This window comes from Choloepus didactylus, chromosome 1 (genome assembly GCF_015220235.1).
Source record: "Choloepus didactylus isolate mChoDid1 chromosome 1, mChoDid1.pri, whole genome shotgun sequence".
In the NCBI taxonomy this organism is placed as follows: domain Eukaryota; kingdom Metazoa; phylum Chordata; class Mammalia; order Pilosa; family Megalonychidae; genus Choloepus; species Choloepus didactylus.
Window position 1 is genome coordinate 171,709,032 of NC_051307.1, and position 17,139 is coordinate 171,726,170.

General features: G+C 38.2%; 1 protein-coding gene across 3 annotated transcripts in view; it reads right to left on the reverse strand.

Moving 5' to 3' along the window:
* The window catches only part of EFHB (EF-hand domain family member B), a 73,624-nt gene that overhangs the window by 22,077 nt on the left and 34,408 nt on the right, over window positions 1-17,139 (reverse strand). For all 3 annotated transcript variants that reach the window (XM_037828213.1, XM_037828205.1, XM_037828221.1), the window contains 3 exons: window positions 11,996-12,079; window positions 11,291-11,358; window positions 4,927-5,081 (listed from right to left, as the gene is read on the reverse strand). In XM_037828213.1, coding sequence (XP_037684141.1) covers window positions 4,927-5,081; window positions 11,291-11,358; window positions 11,996-12,079 — 307 coding nt within the window. The remainder of the gene's footprint in view (window positions 1-4,926; window positions 5,082-11,290; window positions 11,359-11,995; window positions 12,080-17,139) is intronic.

The following is a 17,139-nucleotide window of genomic DNA, read 5'->3' on the forward strand; positions in this document are numbered from 1 at the left end:
CTCTAACTACTTGTTAAATTGCACTTGGAAAGTTATCAGTTTTATGTATATATGTTATATTCTACAATTAAAAAATATGATTAAAAAAAAAAGAATATGGGCTTTTCTGGAGTAAATAACAGATTTAAACCAGCACATGGAGGGACTGGTTCCTAGGGCTTTCTACTCTGCCATCTTCCCAGTATTCTCTCAAAGTTTTTAATACCTCTGCTGTTTCAACTGGGCAATAAATTGTGCTCCACTTTATTGCTCATTAATGAGGACAATTGGGTAGGTAGTTAGAGGCTGAAAGCTGGGTAGTAGGTTCAAAGACAGATGCCTGGATGGTGCCCTGGTTGTTGCTAGCACTCCAATACACGGTCAGCTCCCATTGTAACAAATGGACCAAGATTCACCCTGGTAGAGGGAGAAGGGAAAATCTTTCTACCACCTTTTGGACAACAGTTAAACACAGGTTCAGCTACACTGATCATGAAAAGAGGGAAAACTGTGACTGCAGAAACTTTGGCTGGTTAATCTGGGAGATGAGGCAGGGTGCATTATACCTGTTAGAAGAATGACAACAGTTGGGACATTTTAAGGCTCAGCCTCTCCTGCAGTCTATCAAACCACCCTTAAATCCATGCAGAGTTGACAGTAAAAGGTCTGAGTTTTGATTTTTGTTTTCTGTTTTGCAGTGGCTCCTGGCTGCTATAAAGATGTGGCCTCCTAGAGAAATTTCTCTGAGACAGAAAAGTTCCCATGGGAAACCATAGATAAGGCATTGACTAGTTTGGGCTTTTACTGCCCAGGATTCTGTTTACAATGCTGATGAATGTGGTCCACTAGAAAAAGAAAATGACACAAAGAATACTAGATAATTCTTGCAGTCAGACACACAGTCTTGGAAAACTTCCTTAATTCTTATGTTGAAACTGATGAGAACTTTAAAAATAATATCTTGACAATGAGGTAGCAAATGCCCTGGATTAAGGTTGACTCCTTTGTAAAAGACTCTGCTCTAAGACCCAGACAACCAAAAAATGCAAACCTGCAGTCCCAGCCAAAAGCAATGTAGGCTGTGTATGCCGAATCAAGAAGTCCCCAAAACTGAAATTGATGGTTTCAATAATCGTGACTTTGCTGCCTAATATAGAGCTTTGTGGGCACTAAAAATATTGGTGGTTTGGCCGAGCTGTGGACAGACAGCATACCACTCAAAACTCCAAGTAAATATATCTTACTTACTGGTGCAAAGCCACTCTCTCCCTCTGCAACCTTAATCCCTCCCTCTATACTACAATCTGTGGAGATTTTAAGGAGAAAAATTATTAGGTGAGGGACCAAGGTCCCTCTGTCCCCAAAAGGGATCAAGGATCAAACTTATCTATCCAAGAATGTCCTGGAACTTCAAGATGTAAACTTTTATGACATTGATGAATATATATGCCAAAGTCCTTATGCTACTCAATCCTGTAAGGGAAGGGAATGTCTGGATTCAGCTCATTGGGTTTGAGTACAGACACTTCCAATGCTGAATGTATAATTGATATTGATGTTTTACATGTCTGTATTGTGACTGCTCATAAGTGCCAGAGATAATTATCCTGATCAGGAAGAACCACTTGTAGAGAAGCGCTAGTACTTCTGGGGTCCCAGAACCCTAATAACCCCTATGAGCTACAAGTCTGTATGACTTTGTCAATTAGAGTCTTTGGAAAAGAGAGGCAACCTCTACCTGGAAGCATACACTGGGGCATTGGACTCATTGCCTTCCAACATGGTTACCAAGTGCATACCTTTTGAAAAGCAGCTATTAGCTTGTTACTGAGCTCTTGTTAAAACTGAATGCCTAATCCTTGGAGACTTTGTGACTCTCTAACCTGATAATCATTTAGGGGTGGGTCAAAGACTTAGTGACTGACAAAATGGAAAGGACCCAATAAGCCTCATTTCTGAAATGGAAATCATATATTCAAGAATGCAGCCAGCCTGGTCGCAATGACAGCTCAGCTTTACATAAGAAAAAGTAGCAGCAATTCCTTTGGGGAAAATTTTATCCCCCTACTCTGTCACATGAAGCAAAGCCATTGTCTCAATGAGACTCTCAGTTCACAGCAGTTTCCCTAAATGACTGGGCTTGGTTCACTGATGGTTTGGCTAAGCTGAAATCTGACGGTCCTCACTGAACTGTTGTGGCTGTTCAGTGTAAGCTATAAAGGACCAAAATAGACATAGTTGCTCCACCCAGTGGGCAGAACTCAAAGCCATTCTCATACCTCTGACCAATACTCCACTTAATGAAACTTTTTCTATGTTTACTGATGGGCTGTTGACAATGGCCTGCCTCTTTGGTTTGTGATGGGCCATTGACAATGGCCTGCCTCTTTGGTTTGCCACTTGGAAAACTACAGACTAGCAGAATAAAGGCACCCTTTTTGAGGGTCTACAAACTATGGAAACAAATCATGACTGCTAATTGAACCATCTGGGTCATTCATGTCCATGCCCACAGTAAGGGCCCATTCTCTAATGGGAAAGACTGGAATCAAGATGCTGCTTGAGTCTGCACCATCCACATTGCCACCATTGCTTCTACATCTATCATCAAACCAGACATGGCAATACACGCACCACTGTAGACAGGACACAAAGTAAAGGACTCTATGTTTCTAATGCAGAAGCTACTACTACTGCTTGCCAAACTCATGACTCCTGCCAAAAGCTGACCTATTGGTCTCATGGTAAGGGAAGACACATCACACAGAGCATTGCTCCCATGCTCCTGGTAGATTTACTACATCAAACCTTTGACCCCTCTCAGGGTTGCTGGTGGTCTCTCACCATTGTTCACTCTTTTTCAAGTAATAAAATCGCTGTTCCAGTGCAATTTCCAAAAGCAGTCACAACAGTGTGGCCACTGAAATTAATCTGAGTCATGTATTTGGCTTTCTGGACCATTTTCAGTCTGACAATGGTATACTTTATAGAACAAAAGCTACTCAACAATGAGCTGTTTAGTCAATTTATTGAATGGACCTTTCACCCTCCCTACCATCCACAGCCATCTGATACTACTGACATTAGAATGGCCTCCAAATTTGTCTACCTTCCTCTCCAGCTACTGGTCCACATACCTTAGTAAGGCAATCTGTTCCCTGAATGCAGCTGATCCAGAAAGGAATCATCCCATCTTAGCTGCTTCCTGGGAAATGATCAGAAAAAATGGTATGCGGGTTGTGTGACCTATTTTGAAAATTCAGGATTCTTCCCATCTTAGCTGCTTCCTGGGATAATGCATCTTTCTTTCTTCCAATAGAAACCCATGTCCATCCTGTTTGGTCCACCCTCTGGAGACCAACAAAAGGGATTCAAAATTAATTCTAGTCCAGCTACCTCATTCTCTTGTTGGTTTGACATGGACCTAGATCATAAGGATAATAACTGCTTGATTGAGTACACATCTTACCAAGTCCTCCTACAGTGGCCAAAATAGGGGATGAAATGGGTGTCTGGAAATTTTATAAAATCCCCTTGCCCTGTTATACCTGATCTTTCCAGGTGAAGAGTCTGGATGAGAGTAAAGGCTGATTGGGGAAAAGGTGAAGTTATAGCTAAAGAAGTAGGAAGCACTAAGTTTATGGTGATGGAGGGAGAGCAATAACCCCAGTTCTTGGAGAGGGAACACCTTAGACCTGGGATATTCAAGGGAGTGCAGAACATTATGATATTTTGTCTTTCAAATGTTCCCTGGAGTCTTCCTCATAGAGGAAATTGCCTTGGCAGCTCTCCCAAACTGTTGGCAAGCACCTTAAATTTAACTGACTACCAAACAGTTCTGACCACTATTTAACCACCATTCCTCTTATGTTACTGAGAAGTGTATCAGAAACAGCAAAGAATGACCCCAGTTCCTGAACCTCCCACACAAAACCCCTGGATGTGTCCCCTCCCCTACTTTCAGTCATTCCATAAGGTGAGTGAATGCCACCCAGAGGGGGGTGTGGACAAGCAGGATAGGTTGAACTGATTGCCACTTGTGTATTGAAATGCTACTAATGATCTTGAATCCCAAGGGCATACTAACAAAAATTATAACACCTTTCCCAGGGAAGTTTTTATAACATTCCTTAGTATAAGCTAAAGACAGTGCATGTTGGTAAAAGCAACCCAGTGATGACCTAGAATAATGAAAGGTAATTAAGCAGCCCTGAATTGATCTGACTTTACCAAAGGATAAAATTTAAAGTAGCTTGAGAATTGCATGCTCTCCCTCTCCCAGAACTGAAACTATCCCCTCCTCCCCCGGGGAAAGATTCTCAGCTTGACTTGGACCCTAGACTGAAGGTATCATGTGTTACATGTTCAAATTTAGGTATAGACTGTTGGGCCTTACCCAGGAATCCACAGCACTTCTTCCTTCCTCTTGCATGCTCCCAGCACACCGCACTTTAAAAATCTACAACAGTGGTTCTCAAACTTGAATATGCATCAGAGTCACCTGGAGGTGATTAAAACACAATGGGTGGGCCCCAGCCCAGAGTTTCTAATTCAGTAAGTCTGGAGTGGGCCTGGGAATTTGCATTTCTAACAAGTTCCCAAGTGATGCTGATTGTGACACACAGGAACCACAGTTTCAGAACCACTGGTCTACACCAGGGCTGGGCAAAATTTTTCTGTGAAAGACCAAATAGCAAATATTTTAGGCTTTGAGGGCCATATAATCTCTGAAGCCACTACTCAACTCTGCATTTGTAATGCAAAAGCAACCAGAGGCAATGCTTATAACTAGCAGGTATGGTTGTGTTCCAGTAAAATTTTATTTTCCATAACAGGCAATAGGTTGCATTTGACCCACAGGCCATAGTTTGTCAACCCCTGATCTACATCATCCTGCTGGAATCTTAAACCCATGCAAATACTAAAATGCTTTGCTCTATTACTGGCCTTATCGTAGTGCCTGAAGGCTGCTAGCAATGTGTTAAAATTCTGGTAGTTAACTTTCTTCAAGTGATGTCGAACTGCTGCAATCATGGCTCGCTGTCTATCCTTGCCTTGAAGAAATTCATCCGGAAGTCTATAATGGATGAGATCACCAACTCCTACAGGAGAGAGGAAAAAATTTTTTATCTGGGTGTAATCTGTCAATATTATTTCTTTCCTAAGAGAGACAGAGAGAAAGAGAGAGATCTATCGACCGCTGTGAATGAAAAAAGAACTCAAATCCAACTGTGTACACTATTATGCAGCACGACAACAAATCCTTGTGTGTAAAAATACATAAAGTAATTTAATTAATAAAAATTAATGCTTTTGTTTTATGTCACTTCTCCACTCAAGAAAAAATATCAGAAGAAAAGGAATTGTGTGGGGACATCATCAGTCCCATCCAGCTGTCAATTCATTTGCTAAGCCAGTTGCTTCTAAGTGCCTGACTGCCTCTTAAGAGACATTTGTCTACAATGCTGAAGCTCTGAAAGCTGGGGCTGATTCCAAGTGGGGACCACTCTATGTGTCTTGGAGTTGACTGAACTGCTGGGAACCCTTGGAGAATTAGACTCAAATTCCTACTAACATGAGCTTCCAGTCTGCCTTCAGTTTGCATACTAAGTTTCCATTTCTCAGTCCTGCTCCAACCTATACCACTACCACCACCACCAATGGAGCCCTGCCTGAATCCACAGCTCTGTTGTCTAAGCATCCCGCCCCGCCCCTCAGTTATCTGGAAGTAATTACCTCTCCAATCCACCTGCTCCATTCCCCCACAACTAGCCCTTCCTTCCATTTATCCTTCATGCCTTAAAGTAAACTCCCTGAGTTATGACACAAAGAAAGTACAAACACACATTGCCTACAAACCCCATTCCTCACCATTTCCTTTGGAAGATATCCCATGAATATTGATATTGACAGAGATCAGACCACAGCTGTCCATGCTGCTTGGGGGTTGCTTGGTGGATGTCACCAGAGGAAACCCTCTGCCTCTGATCATTTTCCCCATGGCCTAAACCCCTCCTTTCCTGTCAGGACGTCCCAGCTTTTTTGGGTAGAATCAGGCTGGCAGTTGCCTATAATTCCCTAGAAGGATTCAATTAAATTGCAACAAAGATTGTAGTCAAGGCAACTAATATTTACACCTTGACTGAATAAGACATCATATTAGGCTCTGCCAAGAGTCTCCTTTATTAGGTACTCATAGCACTTCTAAGTTGCTTATTTATTATAAAATTAGGAGCTAATCATTCACACTCTGAAAAAGTCTTGGTTCTAAGGGTAAGCACTGAGTATGGGTGAAAAGCCCACAACTAATGCTGCTTCCAAGGACAGGGTGAGTGCCTTGGCCAAGACCATCACAAATGGAGCTAGCTACAAACAGACCACCCTAAAGTGGGCAAGAAACAAGAAAGGCAGATTCACAGGGTCAGAAACTAGAATACAGATTACCAGGGGCAGGAGCAGCTGTGGGGAATGGGGAGTTAATGCTTAATTAATGCTGAGTTTCTGTTGGGGAAGTGGAAAAGTTTTGGTAATAGATGGTGCTGATGGTGGCACAACATTATGAACGTAATTAACATCACTGAATTGCATACTTGAAAGTGGTTAAAATAGGAAATTTCATCTCCTCTATATGTTAACACAAGAAAATTTAAAAACAAAACAAAATGAGCTGGATAATTTAGCTTTATTACCTATTTGTTGCAGCGTTTTATATCTTGTAGGCATAATCTGTTCCCTGATGGTTTGGTAAAATTCACTTTTGACCTCTTATTAAATAGATTTAATGATTAAACAACAAACAAAAAGAAACAAGGAAGGTCTGGGAGTGGAAATCATGACTGTTAGAAGTGATTTTTGACAAATCAATGTGCTCTCCTTTCCTCTTTCACACCGCTTTCTCAGATGAAACCCTTTGGGTGGCTACTTAGTACAATGGAGACCGCCTTCTTCTATGACATGGTTCTTGGTGGAGTAACTTTTTTTAATTCAGTTTCATTGAGATGTATTCACATACCATACAATCATCCATGGTGTACAATCAACTGTTGACAGTACCATCGTATAGTTGTGCATTCATCACCCCAATCTATTTTTGAACATTGTCCTTATACCAGAAAGAATCAGAATAAGAATAAAAAATAAAAGTAAAAAAAGAACACCCAAAGCATCCCCCCATCCCACCCTATTTTTCATTTAGTTTTTGTCCTCATTTTTCTACTCATCCATCCATACAATGGATAAAGGGAGAGCGATCCAGAAGGTTTTCACAATCACACTGTCACCGCTTGTAATCTACATTTTTATACAATCATCTTCAAGAGACAAGGCTACTGGGTTGGAGTTTGGTAGTTTCAGGTATTTACTTCTAGCTATTCCAATACATTAAAACCTAAAAAGTGTTATCTGTATAGTGTGTAAGAATGCCCACCAGAGTGACCTCTCGACTCCATTTGAAATCTCTCAGCCACTGAAGTTTATTTCATTTCATTTCGCATCCCGCTTTTGGTCAAGAAGACATTCTCAATCCCACGATGCCAGGCCTAGATTCATCCCTGGAGTCATATCCTGCATTGCCAGGTCCCACGTAGGCAGGAGGGCAGTGAGATAACCTGCCAAGGTGGCTTAGAGAGAGAGGGCCACATCTGAGCAACAAAGAGGCACTCGGGGGAGACTCCTAGGCACAATTATAAGCAGATTTAGCCTCTCCTTTGCAGTAACAAGCTTCATAGGGGCAAACCTCAAGACAGAGGGCTCAGTATGTCAAGCCGTCAGTACCCAGTGTTTGTGAGAACATCAGTAACAATCCAGGTGAGGAAGCCCAACACCTCTGCACTCTCCCCCAGCTCCTCAGGGGGGCCCCGAATATATATTTTTATTCTCTGCCCAAATAACTTTGGGATGTATTGCTATTTCACTCTAACCGATACAGACCTACCATATCTCACTTCCTACTCAAAAGTTCCATGTAATTGTGGTATTTGAACAAACTAACTGTAGAAGTTATATTGTTTAGCAAATATAGATCCTACACCAAATAAACATTTCATCCCTTGGTCTCACATGGAAGTTGAAGTTTTAACACACAATCAGTTTCAACCTCTACCCTTTGACCTGATTTCCCTAGTCTTAACCAGATCCTCTTCATTCATATCTCTAATTGAAGTCTGAGCTCTTTTTCAGCTTTTTTTTTTTTTTAAACAGATGCTGTATGCATTAGTACTGATATTCATATCTGCTGAGCTCTAACTCTGAGTTTCAGGTGTCACACAGATACCCAATGTTCCACAGACCAATCAGGTTATACACCAAGGGATCAACATCTCAGAGTTTGGAGACAGCCATTACAATTCAGGAACAGATTTGACTGCTGTAAGAGCTTACAATCTAGGGACCATTAAAATAATCATTTCTCTGTTAGGCTGTGCTCTAAAATTCAATTCTGAGTTTACACATTGTAGTTAGTCCATATCAGCGAGGCATTATAGTTTTTGCCTTTATTTCCTGGCGTACTTCACTCAAAATGCCATCTACAGGATCCATTCACCTCCTTGTATGTCTCATAACTTTGCTCCTTCTCATAGTTGCTCAATATTCCATCGCATGCATACACCACAGTTCACCATTCTGTTCTTCAGTCAGTGTGCCCTTAGGCCACCTCCACCACTACAAATCATGAATACTGCCTCCATAAACACCAATGTGCAAATGTCCATTCATATCTCTGCTCTCAGATCTGCCAAGGACATACCTCATAATGAGATTGCAGGACCCTATGGCCCCCACATACTTAGCTTCTTATGGAACCACCACAGTGACCTCCAGAAAGGCTACACCATTCTGCCTCCTCATCAACAGTAAATAGGTACATCCCTCTCTCATGTTTTCTCCACCACTTTTACCTCTATTTATATTTTTCCTACAATTTTATAGAGATATATTCACATAACATACACAGTGCACAATCAGTTGTTCACAGTATCATCATATAGTTGTACGTTTATCACCACAGTCAGCACTTGAACATATTGATTACTATGAAAAAGTTTTGTTTTGTTTTGTTTTTTGGTGAATAACAAAAAGAAAAGTAAAGTGTCATACAATACAATATATTAGTAAGGACAGAAAACAACACCACTACCAAGAATCCCATATCCCTCCCTTATACACCCCTCTCATACACATTTAACTTTGGCATATTGCCTTTATTACATTTAATGGAAGCATATTACAATGTTACTGTTGACCATATACTCTTGGTGGAATATTTTTTTACTTCAGAAGCCTTCCCTCTCCATTAACATCCAAAGATAACCAATTTAATGGTTGTTTTTTCATCTCTACTTTGGTTTTGCCAAAAACCACTCCCCCACCAAGGTTGACTGCCTAATAGGTGAAATCTATGCTGATACCTTCTTCTGGCCTGGCCCTGAAAGAATATTTACGAAGCTGATGTCATATCACTTGTAATTAGTCAAAAGCCATCAACAAAAAGCTGAAATCAGAAGTACAAGCTCTGGTCTTAAGTCAGAGACCCATGAGCTAGCTATCACACCACGTCAATTAAAAAAGCTGAGCCATCTTTTCAATTGTATTCTGTCTGCAAGCAGTTACCAGTTTGCACTACTGTCCACCTCCCCTGGATTCTCTTTCACTTCGCCTCTGTACTGGAACATTCTGGGTCCTGGGCAAAGAACTTGCACCCTTCCTGGATGCATTGTAGAACAAGCAATACCTTCAAGCCATAAGGATGAGGCATTCTTTGTACATCTGTCTTTATTTCCCTAGGTAAGGGGAAGGGAGAAATCCAGACCCCGTAAAGAAGCAAATATGTCCCTGGAAACAAGCAGCCACTGGAGGTTTCCACTGAAGAGCTGCTACTAGTTGACCCCAATAGTAGTCACTAAAGCTCAGAATCCAGAATAGAATTAATCTTTGTCCAACCACAAGCTATGGAAAAAGTCCAGAGGAGACTTGTAAAGCCCTTTTTCAGTTACACTCTACAGCACCAAGGCTGAGACTCATACTTACACAGTTTTTTGAATTACTAATACCAGTGTCCTTTATTTTCATTTTATAAGACTACCTTATCATTCACTATATGAAGATAACATCAATCAGTCATTAGGAAATTTGCAAATGTTGTCAAATTGTCAAAATTATAAACTGTGTCTGGTATTCATTGATTCATGCTATAAATTTTGATGAAAGGTATAGTGTGTGCTAGACCCTGAGGATCCAAAAGAAAGCAAGACAGAGCACCCACCCACAAGCAGCTTGCCCTCAGGTAAGCAGAGTTTACCATGATTACCTACTTGTTTACCAGGCTAATTGATAGGTTTTCTAAAGCATCCTTTACCCCCTCTAAAAGTATTAAGAGCATCCGATAAAGATACAACAGCTCAGCTGAAACAGAACCAAAAGACAATTTCTTAATATGATGGTTAATGATTCTTATATAAACTCAATAATGTTTATCTTATCTGCCAATGAGTAGACTTTAGCTAAAACATTTTCAGTGGTGGTTCTTAAACTTTAGAGCATATAAGCATCTATCTAATAAGGGGATCTGGGCATGGGTCCCAGGTACTTGCATATTTCATAAACTCCCTGGGTGATTCTAATGTAGTCTGCAGACCACATTTTGAAAAATACTGATACACAGACAGATTCTGATAAGCTTTAACACACTTTTTTCCTTTGGAAATCTGTTGTTTAGATGGCTAAGAAATAAGGACAAAACACTAGTGTCGTCTGCCACTTTATGGATTGTTGGTTGACGGGTTGGTGGGTGGATGGGTGGGGAGAGAAAGGTTCTTAATTATGTGGTTGCCGAATACAGTGTTTCTCAAACTTTATGTGCATACAACTCACCTAGAATCTTGTTAAAATACAGATTCTGACTCAGTAGGTCTGTAGCAGGGCCCAAGATTCTGCATTTCTAAAAAGTTAGCAGGAGATGCCAATGCTGCCAGTCTACAGATCTTACTTTGAGGATCGATAGCCTAGTACACTACTTGAATATATTAAAAGTTCTACCTTCACTTTGGTTTGTTTAATACAGACCATGTTTATTTTCTACATATTCAAAGCATTAACTACAATTTAAGGTATACAGTACAAGTCTTAAACTGTACCTATTTCAAACATAATATGAAATGATTTTTTCTTTCCCACACTACATTTTAAAATTAACATTACTGCAATATTTTAAGTCTTTAAAATTAGAATTTTTGAAGAAAGAGATAGTGTACTTAACTGCATAACATTTTTACTATTTTTTTTTTTTAAAGGAGAAAGCAGCTTGTATATTTACCATACTCCTCAGGATGAAGACAAGCTCCAAATGTGTGTTCTGGGGGAACATTCATTGTTTCTGCAATGCTATCAACGAAAACAAATCCTTTAGTTAAAATATGCACCACATGGCATCCCTGGAATTTAAACTATGTTGGCCATATGTTCTTAATAACCTACATTTGCTCCTATCACCAAACTGTGAAGATTAAACCATCATTCTCCCATAGATCTGTTTGATCTTCCACTTGCCTTAAAACTGCATGCTTTCTCTGGCTTTCAGTAGCCAAGGTTTGAAGAGGGGAAAATAAGACAGAACATATTCAAAGCAGAGTTATTGAAGGATGACTAGATAGATCAAGAGATGGAGAGAGAGAGAGAGATGCTAGAGGATAGATAGATACACATGCACATGTTAGTGTAAAGAGACAAAGAGATATAAACACGGTAAGTTAAATTTCTGATATCCCAGAAACAAAGCTTTGCAAAAGATTCCTCTTATCTTTTTTTTTTTTCCTAAATGTTCTCTCCAACTTGGAGGAATCAGCGCTTTCCAGGAACCCTAAGCTCTATAGGGGCTAATCAAGTTCCATTTGTTAACAATGAAAGAATGATTTTTTTATTTACTAGGTGGAATCTTATAGAACACTACCCAACATAACAAGAGTACTTTTTTAAATTAAATGCAAAGGCACTATCAATTTGAAATTAAACACTAACTTACGGATCTAAAACTCTTCCGAGTTTATGTTGAAATTTTTCTTTGAAATCATCAACTCTCTTGGATACAACTTTAGCTCCTCTTCTCCTGTAAAATTAGAAAGCTATCAGGCATTTCTATTACTTAACATATTCTTGGCTGCCAAATGTACATGTGGTGAGGAATAACAATATCATTTGGGACTTCAAAGAGCAAATTCAGTTTCAAAAGAAATCCTATGCTGAAAAGCTTTATGTGTCCAGTTCTCCACCATTTATACCCTATTTTTAAAATAACTTTTTGATTACAAAATAAGGCAAAAAGACTTAAAAAATATTTGCCATAAATAAGAAAAACAAAGTGTTAATATTGCTATGATGAGTGTGACTTCTTAAATTGCTAAGCATTAAGTTGATATATAACCAAAGGATATAAACAGATAACTCACATACTGTAAGAGAAAATATACGGAGAAATTATAATTATAATTATAATACTCTCTAGTAATAAAATAAATGTAAAATAAAACTTAAAATTGCCACTTTTAACCTAGCAAATGAGTATACATACACATACATATACCACATGCAGATAATGCATATAAGGTACACATACACAATGCACATACAATGGAGAGAGAGAGAGTACCCAATATTTACAAAAAGTATGGTAAAACAATGATAGATTGCTAGTGCAAATTGCTACTACTCTTTTGGAAATTATTTGGCAATATGAATTCAAAAGCGTAAAAATGTTCATGCCCTTTTATTCACTTCTGGGAAACAATCATAAGGAGATAATACACACAACAGCTCAAAATGCGGAAAAGCTACATGTATAAAAATATTTGACTGTAATGAAAAAAAGAAAATAATCTAAATGTCCAATCATGGAGGGTGATTAAATTATGCCACATAAACAAAAATACAGTCTTCCTGCATTTTAAATGTTGGTTATGAAGAATATATAAATATCCAAATTCAATTTGTGTTAAGTGAAAAAGCAAAAATATAGTATGGGATTGCACTCTGATTAAAGTTATGCAAATAACATAGTAAACCAGACTGGAAAGAAATAAATGAAAATGACAATAATGATTGAAATAAGGTGACAGGATTATGGATGATTTTATTTTACCAATTTTTTCTAATAGAATTTTGCTACTTCTATTATTGTGATTAAATGAATAAAATCTCTATCTAAAACTGTAAAATTGTAACTCTACTATTTAATAGCATTAAAAAATAAATTCTCTATTTTGTTAAGATGAAAACAATGAACATTAGATTCTTAAAGCACATTTACTCTTAAAAGTATTTCCTGTAATATAAAAATATCATCAAACTGAATAAATTACTGGAGAAAGAGTGACACTCTGTGTAGAATCAAAAGATTAAATAAGTGACTCATCTCTTATTTATTTCCTTGCTGTTTGTTAGAAAAGAATAAAATGGGTAAAGTCAGAATAAAGTAATGGCAATTTAAGGGTCATATATGTACAAATAGAGTCAACAATCTAAAACTGTTTTCCAAGGGGCATAATTAGGAACACGTAGAGATGATGAGAGTAAGAATTATAAATCACAGCCTCTTTTTAATCTGAAACTGCCTGGATTATGCTTCTTAAAGAATCAGGTGGTTTCTGGGGTAGCCATGGATGTCAGAATATTGATAACTGCAACCTCATAGTACTGATGGCCAACTCAGAATAAAGTTCTTTGTGTGCCAGTGAATTCATTCATACACACACACATAAACACACACATGTACATACATCCTACCATCTGAGATCAATCTGATTCTTCAAAGCAAAGGATCATAAATAGAATGTAGGTGGAGGTAGTTTTATGAAGGAAATATATCCCTTAAATGTAAACCACCCTGGCAATATGGGAAACGACTCCCAGGAATAAGCCTGGCCAAGGCATCGAGGGATTGAGAGTAACCTCTTGACCAAAAGGGGGAAAAGAAAGGTAACAAAACAAGGTTTCAGTGGCTAAGAGATTTCAAATAGAGTCGAAAGGCTATCCTGGAGGTTATTCTCATGCAAGCTCCAGCTAGATATTCCAAATGGCGACAATATGCCAAATCCAAATCAACAATAGTCCTGAAAATCCTAAAGAATACCCAGGTCCCTATAGAAGGCGCTATAAAAGTTTCACTCACTAAGTTTATTTCTCAGAAACTTAAATCCTCCAGAGTGTTCCTATGCCAGACAAGTCCTAAAACCCAGAGGCAACAGCCTTTTTAAGAACATCAACCAGAAGCATTCCCCCTTCACCATAAAGTTGACACACCTTTTCAATATGAACAAGTTAGATTGGTCACTGCCCAGATATCCCTGAAGATTGAGATAGTGATCAAGCGAGAGGGAGGAGTAGCAACAGACAAGATAGGATTTAACAAAAGATTACAAATACGGAATCTTTATATAAATATGTGTGTGTGTGTGTGTGTATACGTATTTAGAAGGAAATAACTGAAATGGTGGAACTGTAACCCATCACATTCTTTGAAATTTGCTCTGTAACTACTTGTTAAATCGAACTTTGAAAGTTATCACTTCTCTGTATATATATTTCACAATAAGAAATGTTAAAAAAATAAATTAAATTTACATTTAAATAGTGTATGTAAAATTGGAGATGGCTTAATATGTAAACAAACATGTTTGACTCCAAATTTACAATAGAAATCACATTTTAGAATGGAGCAGTGAGCTCTCTTTAAAATCACACATCCAAAGAAATAAAGTTCAATGTAAGTTTTTTTTTTTTTTTTTCAAATCAAGTTTTAAAATATAAAAAGGTGTTCTAATAAAATGTTGTTCCATAAATGATGTTCCCTTGGGGGTAGACCAAGTCGGAGGGAAACATGCCCTATAAATTTATTGCCTGCCCTTGTAAATTTAGTGTGGTTTTTCTATGACTATTCCAAATCATTGATAAATATGTTCTCATTAATGACTAAAAGGATCTGCTATTAGGGTAGTCTTGAGAACCATAATTGTTGTTAATGTTTATTTCATACACTTTGTGAATAGATAGAACGGTTTATCTTTCCAACTCTTCAAAAATGGATACATTTTTCATCCCTCTTTGAGATTCAGCTTCTACATTACATTTAATTATAAATCTCTTTAGTCCTTATATGTTTAAATTTTATCTTCATGCTTTCCTTTATGTATGGCTTAACAACTTAGTAATGACAAATTAATGGATATTTGTTAAATGAGTGTTTCTTCTATATCCTAAGGAAAAAGCTACTTCAGATAGGTTTACTATAATATTGTAAAAATTTCTCCTGGGTGTGTGTGTTTTACCATTCTTATTTTGAATAATTCAAGAATCAGAAAACATATAATAAAGGAGTGGAGAAGGAATGTAAATTAATATTCCAAGCCTGTAAACAAACGGTCACAGAATTAAGTGCCTAAAACCTGATGGAGTGGTTTAGGGCAGTCTAGGGAGCCAAGTTGCCTGGGTTTCAGTCCTGGCACTGTAGGATCTTGGGCAAATGATTTAACCTCTCTTTACTTCAGTTTCTTCATATATTACATGGAAAGGATAAAAATTATAGTACACCTACATCATGGAGTTGTTTGTAGGATGAACTGATTCAGTAATCTATAGAGTGCTTAAAATGTTGCCTCTATTCCTGGGAGCTTTTTTTTATAACAGGGACCAGATAGGCAAATGAATAAGGCAGGTTGGGTGTGAACTGTTTGTTCATGGTGGAGCCTTTGGCAAACCAGAGGGCCAGTGCTCCCTTTCAAGAAGACAGAGTACAGAAAAAACCCACCCTCACCATAAAGGTTGACACACAGGAATACAGGCCCAGTGTTGGCTATTGAATCATGTTCCCGTAAAAAGATAGGCATGAGTCCTAACCCCTGGTCCTGTGGGTGTAAACCCACTTGACAGTAGGACCTTTGAATATATCATTAGTTAAGGTGTGGCCAAATTGAATGAGGGTGGGCTTTAATCCAATATGGCTTATTGCATATTATAAGCAAAAGAAACTGAACACAGAAGAAGCCAGAGAAAGAGAGAAATTGCCATTTGACAAAGGCCAAGATGCATTTACAAGCCAAGGAACCCCAAGGATTGCAGACAAGTCAGCATCAGAACACTACAGACTCCAGGATAAAGCTTGGCCTTGATGTTGGGTTTGTAGCTTCCAAAATTGAGGCAATAAATTCCTATTGTTTAAGCCAAACATTGGTATTTGTCATAGTAGCCCTGGTAAACTAAGGTACCCAGTATCTTAATTTCCTGTGACTGCTGTAACAAATACCTCAAACTTGATGGCTTAAAACAAGAGAAATATATTATCTCACAGTTCCGGAAGCCAGAAATCTGAAATCAAGGTATCAACAGGGCCACACTCCCTCTAAAGGCTCTAGGGAAGAATCCTTCCTCACTTCTTCCAACTTCTGGTGACTGTTGGCATTTCTTGGCTTGTAGCCACATCACTCAAACCTTTGCCACCATCTTTACATTGCCTTCTCTGTATGTCTTATGCCTTTTTCTCTTCTGTCTCAAATCACCCTCTGCATTTCTCTTACAAGGGCAACTGTCAATGGATTTAGGGGCCACTCAGATAATCTAGGATATCTCTTCATCCTAAGATCCTTAACTTAATTACATCTGCAAAGACCCTTTTTCCAAATATTATTCACAAGTTCTGGGAATTAGGACATGCACATATCTTTTTTAGGGCCACCATTCAATCCACTACACCCAATATTTCCAAACTTTTTTAAGCATAGCAGGGAATCTGGCTTTTATGAGTAATCTCCCAATGTTTAAGCATTGACTCAAATATAAAATATAGCACAAGGAAAAAAATAAGATATCACATTTTAATTTTCTAAAAAAATAGCTATATATAGAATGAAAGCATAAAAAGGTCACAATTTGCAAGGGGTAAGTAAGATGCTTAGGTGCTCAAATAATTATTAAGTAAAGCTGATCAATTAATGTCAGTTCAGTTATATATCATCTTTGTAGAGATTTTAAAATCTGGTATTTTTATGAAATAGCATTGACCCCATAAATTTAAAACATGCATATATGTCTTTCTATTTGCTTATAAAGGCATGAAGTAACTTTAGAATGATACACACACACGCATTATCATGATTTCCTCTTGGGAACTGGACAGAC